The sequence below is a fragment of the Tympanuchus pallidicinctus genome, unplaced genomic scaffold (genome assembly GCF_026119805.1).
Source record: "Tympanuchus pallidicinctus isolate F22 unplaced genomic scaffold, pur_lepc_1.0 scaffold16, whole genome shotgun sequence".
NCBI classification, from domain to species: Eukaryota; Metazoa; Chordata; class Aves; order Galliformes; family Phasianidae; genus Tympanuchus; species Tympanuchus pallidicinctus.
This window is the reverse complement of record NW_026294679.1, coordinates 7,375,738-7,389,996: the sequence shown is the minus strand read 5'-3', so window position 1 is coordinate 7,389,996 and position 14,259 is coordinate 7,375,738. Positions and strand designations below refer to the sequence as shown.

The window sequence follows — 14,259 nt, the reverse complement described above, 5'->3', positions numbered from 1 at the left end:
CAAGAAGATAGCTATAATATTTTGTTATTTTCAACAAAGAAAAAGATTGAAAAGCCATAATAAAAATGGCACTGTGAGAGATGCTTTTAGAGGGTAATTGTGTATGATGGTTCAGGTTTTGGTTGCCTCTCATATATGTAGATAGCAGAGCTATGATATAGCTTGCAGTAACAGATGTTTCTTTTCTCTCTTCTTAAATGCCAGGAGGCACCTTTTGGAGTTATGTCTTGTTTGTGATAGTAGCTTTGGGTTCAGAGTCTGTGCACTTTAGACAGGCGAGCTACAAACACATGGACAGGCACATGTAAGAAGCTAAAGGTGACAAAATCCTTCTGGCTGAATGAGATAAACCAGACTGGAGCCCTGGCAGATAGCAAACTTGTTGATTGCTGCTTTTGATTAGTTGTGCTGTATCTTTGGTGACTGTGCTCCAGATTGTGCTATTGCTTACTGAGCAGGTGCGTGTACTCCAGGAATAATCTGCAAATGTTGATTCCCTCTTTGCAAGTGAAATCTGTAGTTTTGACCATTATTTTTAAATGAGAATTTTAGGTAAGGCTGACAGATAGAGAAATCAATTAAGCCTTCCTGTCTTGTGCTTGGGGAAAGTCAATAGTCTTAAAATTGTTAACATTAAAAATGTTAATGTTAACATTAAAAAACGTTCAGCATATTGACAGCCTTTCTAATGCATTTAATTTTCCTATTTTTTCCCATTCTCTTCTGGTATGAACATCTATAGGTGTCGAAGTGATAAATTGATGTAGAATTTCACTGATAATCTTCAGCTCAACAGAAAAAATGTTGACAAAAGAGAATACAACTAGGTCAAAAAGCTGTAGAGACCGATCCAAAACTGAAATGGGTTTGCACTAATATATAGGACCAGACTTCAGTCATTTCCAATTTGAAACATCAGTAAGCAGCTGGAACTGGATGTAGAAGTGAAAAGTGAGAAGATAGATGATAAATCTATGTGTGTTCTGAAAATGTGTTCTGAATGCTTCAGACGTCACATTTCTTACGAAACGCAAGAAATGTTTCTGTCTCTGAAAACCTACAGACATCTACCTTTCCTTGGCTACGGGCAGAACTGAGATTAAAATTAATTTGGGATTAGAATAGATATTTGAATAGAAAAAAAAAAAAAATGAATGCAATTTTAAAATTTGCAATTTCAAGAAAAATAATAGCAATTCAGCTGAAGTCAGCTCTTGTGTTTCTCATGGCAATCTGAACAGTGCTTGCTTCCTAATTGCTTGCACTTGAGTGACCAGAATCCGAGCGCATCCACGAAGGAGCATGCTACAGCACTGAATATTGTTTTCATAGCAGCTTCTTTTCCTGAACCAGCTGTTCTGGGAGGTTTCACCAATGCTTTTGTATCCTCCTGCCTTCTGCTGCAGCTGCAGAATTCTTCTGGCTTTGGCTTAGTTGATACTTCCACGTGTCACCCATCCATGACCTTTTTCAGTAGACATCTGCCTAAAGCAGGCTGGTCTTAGTTCTGAGAGACTATGACTCAGTTCTGGAAATAGGACAGCCCAGCTCTCCAGGTCTAGAAGTGAGTTCCCAGCCTTCCTTAGGAAATGATTTATCTTGTAATGCTATATTTTCCTATGCAAGTCTAACCTTCTGTCACTTGACATCTCCCTCTTAAGAACTTGAGAGAGACATTGAACTAATTCAGCTAAATTAAGTCTTCACAGGTGGATGTGTGAAAGTTCTTGATTTCAAAACACCTAAAGCTCCTAAAGAGCCTCTTAAGCTGATTTTCAGAGTGGAAACAGCTCTGGTGGATTAAGTAGTTTCTATTGTTTTAGCAGAAGAGCATATGTGCAAGCTCTTTTGTGACCCGGTAGCTCAAAAAGGCTTAGAGATGCTGCTGCAGGACAATGGAAAGGGGACACAGAGGAGAAATGAGCAGTGGAGACAGTCCATCAAGGTCCTCTTGCCAGATCCAGTCTCACCTGGCTTTGGGTTGGTGCAGGCTGTGTGCTTATGAGTGAAGTGAAGATACATCCTTACAGCAGATCTACTATTCCCCTGCAACTGTTCATGTTCTGGTGTGGCAGAGGGTGTGAGGCTGTGCCAGATGGCGTGGCAGTCATAAGCTTTTGTTTGGAGCTTGTCTGCCTCAGCTTTCTTATTTTCCATTTATACTTTGGTAACTTTGGCACATGAAAATTCAGGAGGCTTGAGGAGGCTGATGGATCTGCTGCAGGCAGCTGCTTTTTGGTTTTGACCATGCTGTAATAAAGGCTGGTATCTTAGCAAGAGATCTGATGCAGGTAAATTGACAACTGTCTAAATAGATTTGAGTATTTTTTTTCTAAACATCTTCTGCATATGCCATAAACTTACACTCTAATCTCATCTTTTTACCGCTGTGGAAACTATAGTGTATGCTGAAGCTTTTCTTTTGTCCTGCTTATTCTGATAAAGATTTGGCTGAACTGGCTGAACGTCTCTGGTTAGGATTTATTGTTTCATTATAGGAATATATCATATCTTGTAAAGAAATATTTCAGTCTATCATTGTTGGCAGCAGAGCTATGCTGAGTGGCCAAAACGTATGTTTCTGCAGTAAACTCCATATGGTGGCTCTGCCAGAGATTGGACTGTTTCTGTGTTTTTTTTTCCTCATCAAACGTTGTGTGAAACTTTCCTGACTCTGTGTGGCAGCTATGAACGTTATCACTCTATTTGCAACTTATGCACATTATACAGGGAGTGTTACTCATCCACTGTAGATCAGGTTCTCAACTGGTGCTCTGTTGGTTTGACCTCCTTATGAATTAATTCAAAACAAATAAAAATGCGTAGCCAAAGGCAATACCTACTTAATGTTCCAGATCTCATTGAGTTCTTACTCTCTATTCTGAATTAAAAATATATGCAAGCTGGCTTCGTTTTTGTTTGTTTGCTTTATTCTTTTCAAGTGACTCAAGTGAGAGGGAAAAGATGAATCCTCTTGGAGAAACATAAATACTGAGCATTTAATACCAATTCCATAGAGAATTGCTCTTCCATCTCACGTTTTGGCATTGGACTTGCCAGAACTTTTCTCATTGCATTGTTTTGGGTGTTTTTTTGTGTTTGCAAAATGAAGAGAGTAGAATGAGGAACTATTCCTCGTTTTAGCAGGAAAATGAGTATAATGGGAGTGGGCCAATTTCTATTACAGTAAATTATTTCAGTCTTGTGGGTGACTGGTCTGTCTCAAACAAAATATAGAAGTGACTTTTTGGGATGGACAAATGGAGTCAAGAATGCTAGCTAATAGCACAATTTCCCAAGTAGTACTTACATTTTAAAACCTTTTATCTCCTTGAATGTGTTGGAATGTAGGTACAGAGAGAAGAAATAACTGGGGTCTCAGCAGAAGAGAAAAATAAAGGACTGGCAATAAGCAGTGTGATCCTTCTCTGTTCTAACGCTTCCTATTTGGAGATGTCTTCCAACACATACAGTATTTATTTTTAGGTGGGATAAAACAGGATAATTAAAATTTGGGCTTTAATACTATGTTTATTTTGTATATTTTTCAGTGAGGTAGCATCTGGGCTCGCCCTAAGCATTTTATTTGCATCTTACAGGTGTGAATGAGGAAAGGGCTTGGCCATCCATCTAACTGTGTTTGAAATCATTGCTTCTTAATGAGCAGAAGGCATATGTGCTTTGTTTTCATCTGAGGGTGCATGATAATGTCATGGTCCGAAACCCCAAGAGCTCAGTGACGTGAAGGGGTTTTGGTGTTTGCACAAGTTTGGGCAGGAACTACTTAAAATAGAAAATGTAATGTCAAAAGTTCAAGGTATTACAGAATGGTACACTATCCTAAATAAATAGGAATTAAAAAAACTCTGGATAGAGTAAAATGCAATCTGCAAATCATTGCAAGGACTAGAGAAAGAATATGAACAGAATAAGAATAAATCACTGATATGTGACAACCTAGATTTACTGTAATTGGAAAAAAATTAGCTTCTATGAATCCTGAATGGGAAGTGAGTACTAGTTCATTGAACAGGTCTTCATACTTGTCATTTTCACTTCTATCCTATGAAATAGGGCTTATTTGTGTAGGAATTGGTTGCACATCATGTATGAGAATTTTGGAAGCATAGAATCATAGGATTGTTGGAGTTGGAAGGAACCTTTAAAGGTCACCCAGGCCAACTCCCCCTGCAAAGAATGGGGGCATCTACAGCTTGATCAGGTTGTTCAGAGAACTGTAAGTTGCTTCTTGCAGTGCAATTTGTGGCTTAGAATTTCTGTATTGCAGAATTGTTTCTCTAGAGGATTGAGACCAGGTGCTACAAAATACAGTGTCTATGAAAAAGGTTGCCTCATTTTCCTTCCTGTGAATGTCTTACTGTCCTAAAAGATTAGGCTTTAATTTGTATCCCTTAACTTCTCAAGCATAAAGGCTGTTGGCTGTTTCCATTGAATTTATTTAAGTACTTCACCACCATCTTTAGGTAATGAGTTCAATCAATTAATAATGCATTGAAAAGAACATCTACTAGTCCTTATAAGGAACAGAATTAATGAAGCCCTTTGTTGTGACTTCATTTGCTTATAGCTCATTAGACACCAAAGCCCCATGTGGACACTTTGGTATCCAGGAATACAGGGGGGCTCCCTCTGGGGCCTCTTTCTTATTTGAAGCTCTAATTTTTTCCCCTCTGTCTGCCTATTTTCCTGAGATTTATAAGAACTTGGGATTCTTCTGCCAACATTTGTGTGTTTTCGCACACAGATGTGCAACGTGATGGTATAAGTGCTAAATCTTAGGCAACCCTGTTTTTCTTTTTAAAGAGGCTTTTTTTTCCCCTGCTGTTTTAAAATGTATTTCTAAAGCAGTTTGTTCTCCAGTTCGTGTTCATGAATTACGAGTGCAAGAAAATAGAGTTGACTTTCCTTTTGAAGGATCCTCTTGGTTGTGTGTGCTGTTATTTTAAATATAAAATTCTCTCCTGCCTCACCAGCAGAGCTCTTTGCTTCAGCTAGGTTTCTTTTGGAGCTGTTAAGATCAAAGCTACTTATTCATACAGTGCATAGTGAATGTTGTTCTGTTTTCTTTTTCGTATTCTGATACTTTTAACATTCTCTCAGAAGGGCAAGGTTTGTGGGTAGTGGTAATGCTTTTTTTTTTATTAGATCTGTTGATATAGTAGAGACAGCTCGGCATTTGAACGTGCAAGCACTTTCTCAGGTCTGAAACAGAAGACATGGATTTTAAAATTAAATGTAATTTCAGCTCTGTTTGGAGAGGTAGGTGTATTTTAGACCACTTCTGAAAGAAAATGCATTAATGCTTGTGCCTGTGGTACACCAGCAGTTCTGGTTGGGCAGGCAGATCTGGCAGGTAGGACCCAAGGGTGTTCTGTGCAGATGGGCTATGTTTTATGACCTGCTTTAATAAAATGGAGTAAGAATTCTCCCGCATGGGCAGCAAGGTTCTTGTTCACAACCGCATGAGCCAGGCTTCCAGTCACAAGGCCAGGGCATTGCTATTGCTTGCTGGACGGTTCTTCACATGGTTTTTGGGGGTGTTCTGCTTCCAAGCTGCACTGCTTCCGTATCCAGTGGTTTATATTTGTCATAAGGAATCCAAGTAATACTGATCAGATTGCTCTCCAGCACTTTCACAAGGAAATTTTTCATCAACACCTCGTTTTTTCACTTTATGGCATACACACTTTTATTCTCACAGCTCCTTGTTTGTTATCCCACCACCCAAGTAAGGGTCTGACTGAATCTGTTTGCACTGAGATGGAAGAAGGAGCAAAAAAGAGTGCTATATGTAGCCTGCTCACTTAAGCAAAATGGATTGCAATGACATAAAACAGCAGTACTTTGCCTGTGTTCAAGCCCAAAGAAATTATTTCCTTACAAGGAGGGTAGGAGAAGAAAGAGAGATAAGGTTATCTCCTAGGGGAAGGAGAGCGCCTGGTGTATTATACATTGTGGAATGTGAGGGGGTTAGTGTGAGGTAGCGTTACATTGTGCCATAAATCCGACATCTCTATTGAGCCCAACTTCTCTCTGAGCCCAGTGGAGTTATGAATTTTAGTTCCCAGACTTGTTTTGAAAGGTGTTTTATGGGTTTCCCTTGAGTAAGAGGACTGGCAGATCAGAGAAGGAATGATTGTTTTACGAGCAGCGTTAACCCACAGGCAGATGGATGCGTTTCAGCCTTTGTAGACTGGGTGATTCATCCTGACATGTGGTGGTTGCTTAATTTCATCCATTTAGGTATTGTCTTTTGTGTGTTCAGTAATGTACATTGCATTCCTGAAATGCAGATAACAGGGCAGAGGAGTCTTGCCTTTTCTGTTACCTGATATTTCTTACAGTATTGTGCAAATACAAAAGGAGGTCTTAGTTGTAGAGGTAATGACTTTCACCTAAAACTTGTCCTGTTTATGTCTGTAGCCTATTACAGCTGTATCCAAATGCTGCTGTGAGATTGTTTGCTTTTTGTTTGAACCACTACTGACACCTGAGAATCTTTGCTGAACAAGAGCTTGCTGTTATAATTCCATGCCCTCTTTCCAGAAATGTCTGGGTCACTAATGTACACTCAGCATGTTTTTCAGTTCTGTGTGTGTTAATTGTATGTTACTGATTGTCCCAAGATATTAACTGAAGATCAATGTTAGTTCACGGAAGCACAGTGTTCCTTCTTATTTTGGTACCAGGAAGATGCATAAAAAGAAAGCTAAGGAGGCTGCATGAGTTATGTTGTTTTTGATGTGTTTTGAGAATGTGCAGAAGGCGTTATCAAAACTTGAAGTGGTGTCTGTGCAAAACAAGATGCATGGAGCAATGCTAAGCCCACGCAGTGGGGGTTACAGAAATTGGGAAGGGCTGAAGCGGTACCTGGGGAAAGCATTCTTACCAAATACGCATTTGTAGCGTCTTCAATTATCTGTTATTTCAACCATGAGGTCTATTTTTCCTAACAAATAATAACAAGAAGCTGATATGAATACCTGCACTTTCCTTACCTGCCCAGTATCCCCAAAACACAGTTGTAGAGAAGGAAGCTGTTAGATGGTAGAGACAGAAGCTTTCCTGCGGCACCATTAGTAAGCTGGCTTAACATGCTGTGTATTGCTCAAGTCTCTTTTATGTTAACCCCAGAGGCCCAAGCTATTAATAGCTCAGCACCATGCTCTATTAATATTCACACGTTTTAAAAACTGTTGGAAATATTGAATAGACTGCACCTATTGTGCTGCAGGAGCTCTTTCCACCAAAAATGCTGAGTGTTCTAAGAGCATGCTATAGTGTGATTTTTTCTATTTTTTTACTTGCAAGGTCAGTGCTGCCCTTTCTATCTTGACCTTTCTATAATTGTGTGTGTCTGTGCTGCACATACAGGTCTTCCTCACATTCACTCATTAAATTAAAAAAAAAAAAAAAACCCTGTAAAAAAACAAACCCAAGGCCACAACATGGCAAGGCCTTTTCTCTTACTAAAAATCAAAGGAGAAAGAAAATACATTAAAAGGTTTAAACAGCTGTTCTGCATTGTTATCTGTAGTGCTCCCTTCAGGTGACTTAGAGATGCTCGTAGCTTTGCCTTTTAGAACTTGCAGCATCTTAACTTTAGCAGCATCTTTGGATTCCGGAGGCTTTCCTGCTTTCAATTTTATCTGTGAATTTTATGTGTGTGAAGTTTTAGCCCCTCTGGAGATACTGTCTTATTTCTGGGCAAAGAATTATGAATTTGCTTAAAACTGTTTCTCAGCTGGGAGCTGAAGGCTGTCTGGGTTTATTTTGTATGCTCTGCAGCATAGGTGCTAGACGGCAGAATGAGGAAATGAGTAAAGAACAGGTACTGAAGCTGAAAAGAGAATTTAAGAGCCAGCCTGAGATATTTTGGTGAGTGTGATCGGTTCCTCCAGACATCAAGTGTCAGGAAGGTTTGAATAAATAGACTGTGGTTTCTGTGCAGCCACTACTGCATGCGAGCCTACAATTCTTGGATAGAAAAGATAGAGCCTGTGTTGTGTCCATGAATGACACATGGCCATGATGTTGCCTAGGGGGACCAGTGTTATTGAGGGAGAACAAGCATTTCTGTTGCTGTTGAGATTGTTTGGGGTTTGGTTGTTTTTTCTCCCACTACTTTCTTCCCTTCCTTTTAACACCAGAACTTAAACTTGCTGGCCTCTTCAGTTACCACTTTGTCTTCTCTCAATTCCAGGTAAAGCATCTCCTCTGGGTCCCCTCCTACTGGTGGATCTGCTCCTTCACTTTGAAAATCCCATCACCCCGTGCGCTTGAACTCTTTAAATAAGCTGACATAAGAGGTCAGAAAATCCTGTTAGTCCGAGAGTAAAGATCAGATAGTTCTTCAGCAATGACAGTACAATTACAGCTTCTGGCAGTAAATAAAATTTAGTGCAGGCTTAGCACAAAGTCAGCTTTTTTTTTAGGAGGAAAATGGATGGTGGAATAGTTGTTATGTTTGTGGATATGAAGAGGACATGTTTAGCGTTCGTTAATTTTGAACTTGCTTTGTCTTAAAATATCGAACTCCTCCCTAATCCCGCAGCCTTAATTTTGCGTCTGTGCAACCTGCTTTTAAGAGATTAGGGCTCTTTGTTTTTAATATATTGAAATCTACTTAGTGAGAGTGCTTTGTTTTGGAAAATAACTGAAACTATGGCAACCCTCTTTTCTTTCAGCATTTGTCTATCTCATGTACTCTGTTGTGGTGAGCGTTAGCATACTGGAAACCATTGGTAGCTTCAAATGTTATACGAAGAGCAAATACAAATTATGCTACTATTAAATTCAGAGCACAGTAGTTGTGCTTTAGAAATTATGCCACACAAACTGGATGTCTGATTAAAACTGAGAGTTGAAAGCCTCTCAGTTCACTGCTTGCACCAGGCCTGTAGGTTGGATGGAGCAGACACTGAATCTCTACTTGCAATCAGTGCTTGCCTGGTCTCATTCATGTTCCCTGGAGCACTTGGGTTTACTGTTGTTGTTGTGTTGCTTTTTTTTTTTTTTTTTTTTTTTTTTGTTGTTGTTCCTTCAACGACAGCCACACACAGACATCACTTTGCATAAATTGACTTTCTGTTTCTAGCAGCTCTAGCCGCTCTTTCTTGGCTTCCAGTCTCTTGCACGTGGGCCGGAGCCTTTATTTATTTTCCTTTTACACTTCTGTGTTCAGTTGTTGCTGTGATTAGAAAATGGGTCATCCTTGGATGAACTCTTTTGAACTGCCTTTTGCAGGAGTTTGCCTTGCTGGGAAGTTCCTGCATTGGGAGCCATCTTAAAATCTTCTTGACAGCTACTGGTGACCTTATTTCATAACCGTGTTTCTGCCTTGTTCCTCCAAAGCATTGCTGTTGAAGAAAAGCTTTTAAACTTGTTTTAGTTTAAGATTTCAACTGTCTGGCTTCTTTCCCAAAATTTGAAAAAAAAAAAAAAAAAAAAAAAAAAAAAGCTCTTTGATATATTAACAATTAAAATGGAGAAGTTCCGTTCCATGTCTGTCTGGCATTCATGCCGATAAGTGGGGCAGACGTGCCGGGCACTCAGCCCAGGGCCTTCAGGGCTGTGTGGCTGCAGAAACCCTTGAACAGGAGAGGGCTTTTCCTCCTCTTGTTCCTCTCTCGGTTAAATGTGCATACTGGTAAAGCCCTGTCCTTTCTCTCGCTGTGTTCATACTTTCCTTCTCCAGGCTACTATCAGGATTTGTCTTAAATTGGATTTGGAATCAAAAAGCCAAATGATAGCTCTTCTGTTAGCAAGATGTTATTGTATTTATTGATTGTGAGAATTCTGATAGCGACTGGTTGTGGCTGAAACGAAACTTCTCTGCATGTGATCTTTCAGGTTTAGTAGAGGATTTGTCATTTCTTTCTTCAAGGTTCCTGTCACCCTGTTTTCTCAGGCACTGGTTTTTGGCCATGTCCTTCTGCTCACAGGTGTGGCAACAGCCATGTGGCTTCCAAAGCACAATCCTCATCTTTCTCATCTTGGGGTTGCATGCACCATGTATTTGTATATGTATCCCCCAGTCTGCTGGACACTCTTCATGCTACATCATCGAGGGCAGTGTTTGCCATTTTGTAGCATCTTAAGATTGTCTCTCACTAATGTGAATAAAGAGTTCCTTATAGTTGAAGGCTTCTGATCGCTTTGCCCCTTGTTTCAGCTGCCATAACATCAACAAAAATGGTTTATAGACAGCAGAGATCTGTAGCCATTCCCTAATGCATGATGCTGTATGAAGGTCTTACCTCCTCAGGGCTGAATTGTTCTAACAGTTGGGAGGCTTTGGGGACAGCTGAGCACACCATTAGAAGTTGAAATTAATGCATGATGCTACAGTGCATACAGGATATGAGTGGGAACACTTCATCTTAGCTTTTAATGTGCCGTGCTTGCGTACTGTAGCTTCCTATAGGGGAAGCTGAGGTGCTGGTTTTGATCTTTAAACGATTTCAGTCTTGATCTCTTGAGATAAGCAAGGGGAAGAAACATAGGGGCTATCCATTGGCAGTGAGCTCTGGTGGCTGCAGAGGCTGGGTTGTTTCCTGTAGCAGTCTGGATCTGTGAGGCTTTTCCACTAATTGCAAGATCTACTACCTTGGTTTTTTTGTTTCAGGTTGAGTGGGCTGAAGTCAGTGTGGTTGTGAGCCGTTGCCAGTTGTGTTCCTGTGGGGATTTATAACTTGAGAGTACAGGAGGAATTTCACTGGATATGTTTTATAAATCTGGAAGAAATAAATGACTGTCAACACAAGTGAGGAAAGGTCACCAAACGCTTACTGGGTGGCTCAATCCATTGGGCAGTTGTGGGGCTGTGCAAGTTAGAGGCTAAGGAGAATGAATGCTGAACTTAGATACAAAATAAGAGGAATGATGGATTAAATGTGGACTCTCATCTTACCTTCTACAATGTCTGGGTCCTGGATACTAACAAAGGGGAAGTAAACCCTATTAAGTGGTCAGTAAGAATTATGATGTATAATTGTAGATGTCCAAGGACACTCCAGAGACTGATATGCAAACCATCTCTAATTCTTAATTTCCTGACCTGTTCTACCATTCTTAGTGGATTATTGTATTTTTGACTTGAGTGTTTTGTAACTCTTTGAAGGCTGCTCTAAGAAATGGCAATCTGTAACTAATTTTAAGGTTTCTTTTTTTTTTTTTTTTTTTGTTGGATGGCATTTAAGGATGGCTTTCTGTCTTTTTTTTGCAGAAACCAAAGGGCAAGTCAAGTGTTGAGCTTTGGGTTGTATGGTTCATACTGTTTGTGTTCTCATATAGACATACTGTATTATCTGCCCGCTACATGGAGGTCAAGTGAAGCTTATTATTAAAACAGACAGCCTGACCTAAAACAGAATTGGGAAGAAAAAGTGCATTCAAAATGAAGTAGTATCAGTGCTTCCATTTGGAGATGTTTAATCAGAAGAGGTATGAAGTTTTCAGATTTTAAGTTTCCCCGAACTGCTCAGATCATTCATTGTGCTATAATTGTTAAGATCCTCTCACATTTTTTATTAACCTCTAGAAATAACTGCTGAATGGTGTCTCTTTCTAACTGTGCTATTAAAGTTAAGAACTAGATCATTAAATGTCTCAGAGTGCAAGCAGTTTTATGGTCCTAAAAGCAGATGATGTACTGTTAAGTTGTTTATTGTGGAGTGGCCTTCGAGCCTTCATCCACTTTTTCTTTTCCATACTTTCCAGAAGTAAACATGACAAATTGCAGGTAGATATCTGAATGCCTGATTTTGCAATTTTCTGGTGATTTGGGCATCTTAGTGTTTAGAAAAAAGTGTACTTTGCTTACCATGTTAAGGCTACAGCTATTTTTATGGTGAAGTTTGCAGTCCGCTGCCTCTCGTCTATTTCTGCTGCTTCCATTTACTGGCAGTCGCTTAAAGAAATACATTCAAGTGGCAGGTTGTCACACAGAACAAAATCACGACGTGTCTTAGTAGTCCCATTCTGTAGGTGTGTAGGAATATGAATCACTGTTACTACTTGAACTTGTTGGTTCTTTGCAAGGATACTTAAAAGGGTGAATTGCATCCGATTGTGGTATGTTAGTGCTTCTACCTGTCTGGATGTATTCCAGTAGAATTTGGTCAACCAGGTTCTGGAAGGTGTCTTTTTTGTGACTTAGCTCAAATTGTTACTAGCTCAGCTGTGGTAAGTTATTAGAAGCCTTCCTGGGAGTTAGGCTGGTGGAACACCTTGATTTGTTTATTTATTTATTTTCCCCTGGACCATGGAAATGCTTGATATAGGGCGAGTGAGTCTTTGTGGCTCAGCTGCCCTGTGAAAGCCAGGGGGCAGCTGGCTCTTCTGCCAGCTTCTTCAGGTTCTGCCTGGCAGTACTTATGGGGAAAATGTGGCAATGAGGACTGGAGCTGCTGGCGTGGGAACAGGTTTGAATGCTTGCAAGTTACAAATACACATTCAAGATAAAGATTTAGGCTTAAGAAAAATCCCTGAAATTGCAATATTGTGTGAAGCAATGACAAACAGATGCCTATCAGTGGCCTCAGTCGCCGTGTGCTAGGCACGATGTCCTTACCGTGTTCAGGTGTTCACAGCTCCTCTAGCTTTAGGCTATTGTGTATCACTACATCTTCAGCTGAACTGTTGTAATGCTGTGTCTTGGAACCTTGGAAGTGGTGTTGTTTTGCTTTTAGTAGAAAAATTCTCTGTGTACCATAGAAACAAACAAGATTGTGAAAGAACAGAAGAATTGTGCGTGAAAGGTACTCTTCTTGGCTTGCTTAAATAGTGACATAGGATACCTTACAGAGACTTTGGATTTTAGCATGCTGTAACTTTCTCTATGATGTATTCATAGGAAGAAATCAGATCACTTGCTTCTTCCTTGGCTTTCTAAAACTGAAGTCATAGGCCTACGTAATGCAGTGTTTAATTTCTTTTGAGTTCCCTCTTATCTTTACTTTTGGTTACCCAAAGATATAATTCTTCCTGGCCTCATCTGAAGTATTTACTGTTTTGCAGGCATTTAAAAAAAAGAAAAAAAGAAAAAAAAAAAACCAAACCACCAAAGAAGAAGTTGAAAATCTGATTGTTTTTTTTTTTCTTTCCCAGAAGTACACTGCCATTGGACTACTGGGCAGAGCTACTGATACATTAGATGCTACAGGAAAAGTAACTGAAGAAAAGCCTTATGGTAATGACAAACAAATTGATATGCTTGATGTTATTTGAAGGCATAAGCGGACTATGTCATAGAAAAGTGGAAGAGATGTTTGGGGCTCTGTGAATTAAATTTAAATGTGAAATCAAACTAGAATTATTTCATCTTCAACTTCAGTGCTCATCTAATTTAGTCCAGCTTCATGCAATTATGTCCAGTGTGTGTTCATTTCTGTTGAGGGGAAAGAAAACAGTACAGGCAATAGATTAAGAGGGAGAAAATAGAATTGAGCAGGACTGTATCATTTTAAATCTTGAGAAGGCTGACAAATGGCATGCTGTGTCCAGTAAAACTTTCCTCTTTCAGCATGTAGTCTCGTGAGTCCTCTTTTAGTAACGCCCTTCACAGCCAGTAGATGAATAAAGTACCCACATCTTCCCTCCAGGATGGCTGTTTAACTACAGACTTTGTGACATAAAGTGAGGATGGCAGGATGGCATAAGCTTCCCTCTACATATGTTTACCTACCAAATCTTGCCCTTGCTTGCAGTCTGTGTCCTAGCAACTTTAATATATGAGATTTTCTGACCTACAGAGCAAGGGTTTAAGGGTTGAGGAATAGAATACATAAGGAATACATAAACATGATGAAAAAGGGGGCTTGTTTTCCATTCCTCAACCCCTATATCCTTTCTTCTATTGTCCTTCTTTTTACACAATGCATACAAGCATGATTTTGTTGTCCAACTTAAACCCCATGAATCAATCCAAATTGCATTATTTGCTAGGCAGTGCTATTTAGAGATGTTGAATCATTTGCTTTTGTCTCAGGACTGAATTTCTTTCTGAGCTTCTAAAGAACTGAATGCCAGCTTGGTATTGAGAATTTCTAATTGCCAACATTTGGTGATGACTGGTAAATGCTTCCCTGGTATTTTCTAACTCAAAGTGGGATGCTGTAGCTCTGCTGCAATGAGTATTCATTGTAGAATGCTCGCAAAGAAACTGTGGATTAACTTTTCAAGTGGATGAAGCCCCCATTGTCAATTAAAAAAAATAAAATGCTATCAATCCCACAG

General features: G+C 39.6%; 1 protein-coding gene across 1 annotated transcript in view; it reads left to right on the top strand.

Annotated features, from left to right (window-relative positions):
* Positions 1-14,259, top strand: part of TRUB1 (TruB pseudouridine synthase family member 1) — a 29,840-nt gene that overhangs the window by 4,316 nt on the left and 11,265 nt on the right. The window contains exon 4 of the mRNA XM_052677256.1: positions 13,132-13,213. Within this exon, the coding sequence (XP_052533216.1) occupies positions 13,132-13,213 (82 nt within the window). The remainder of the gene's footprint in view (positions 1-13,131; positions 13,214-14,259) is intronic.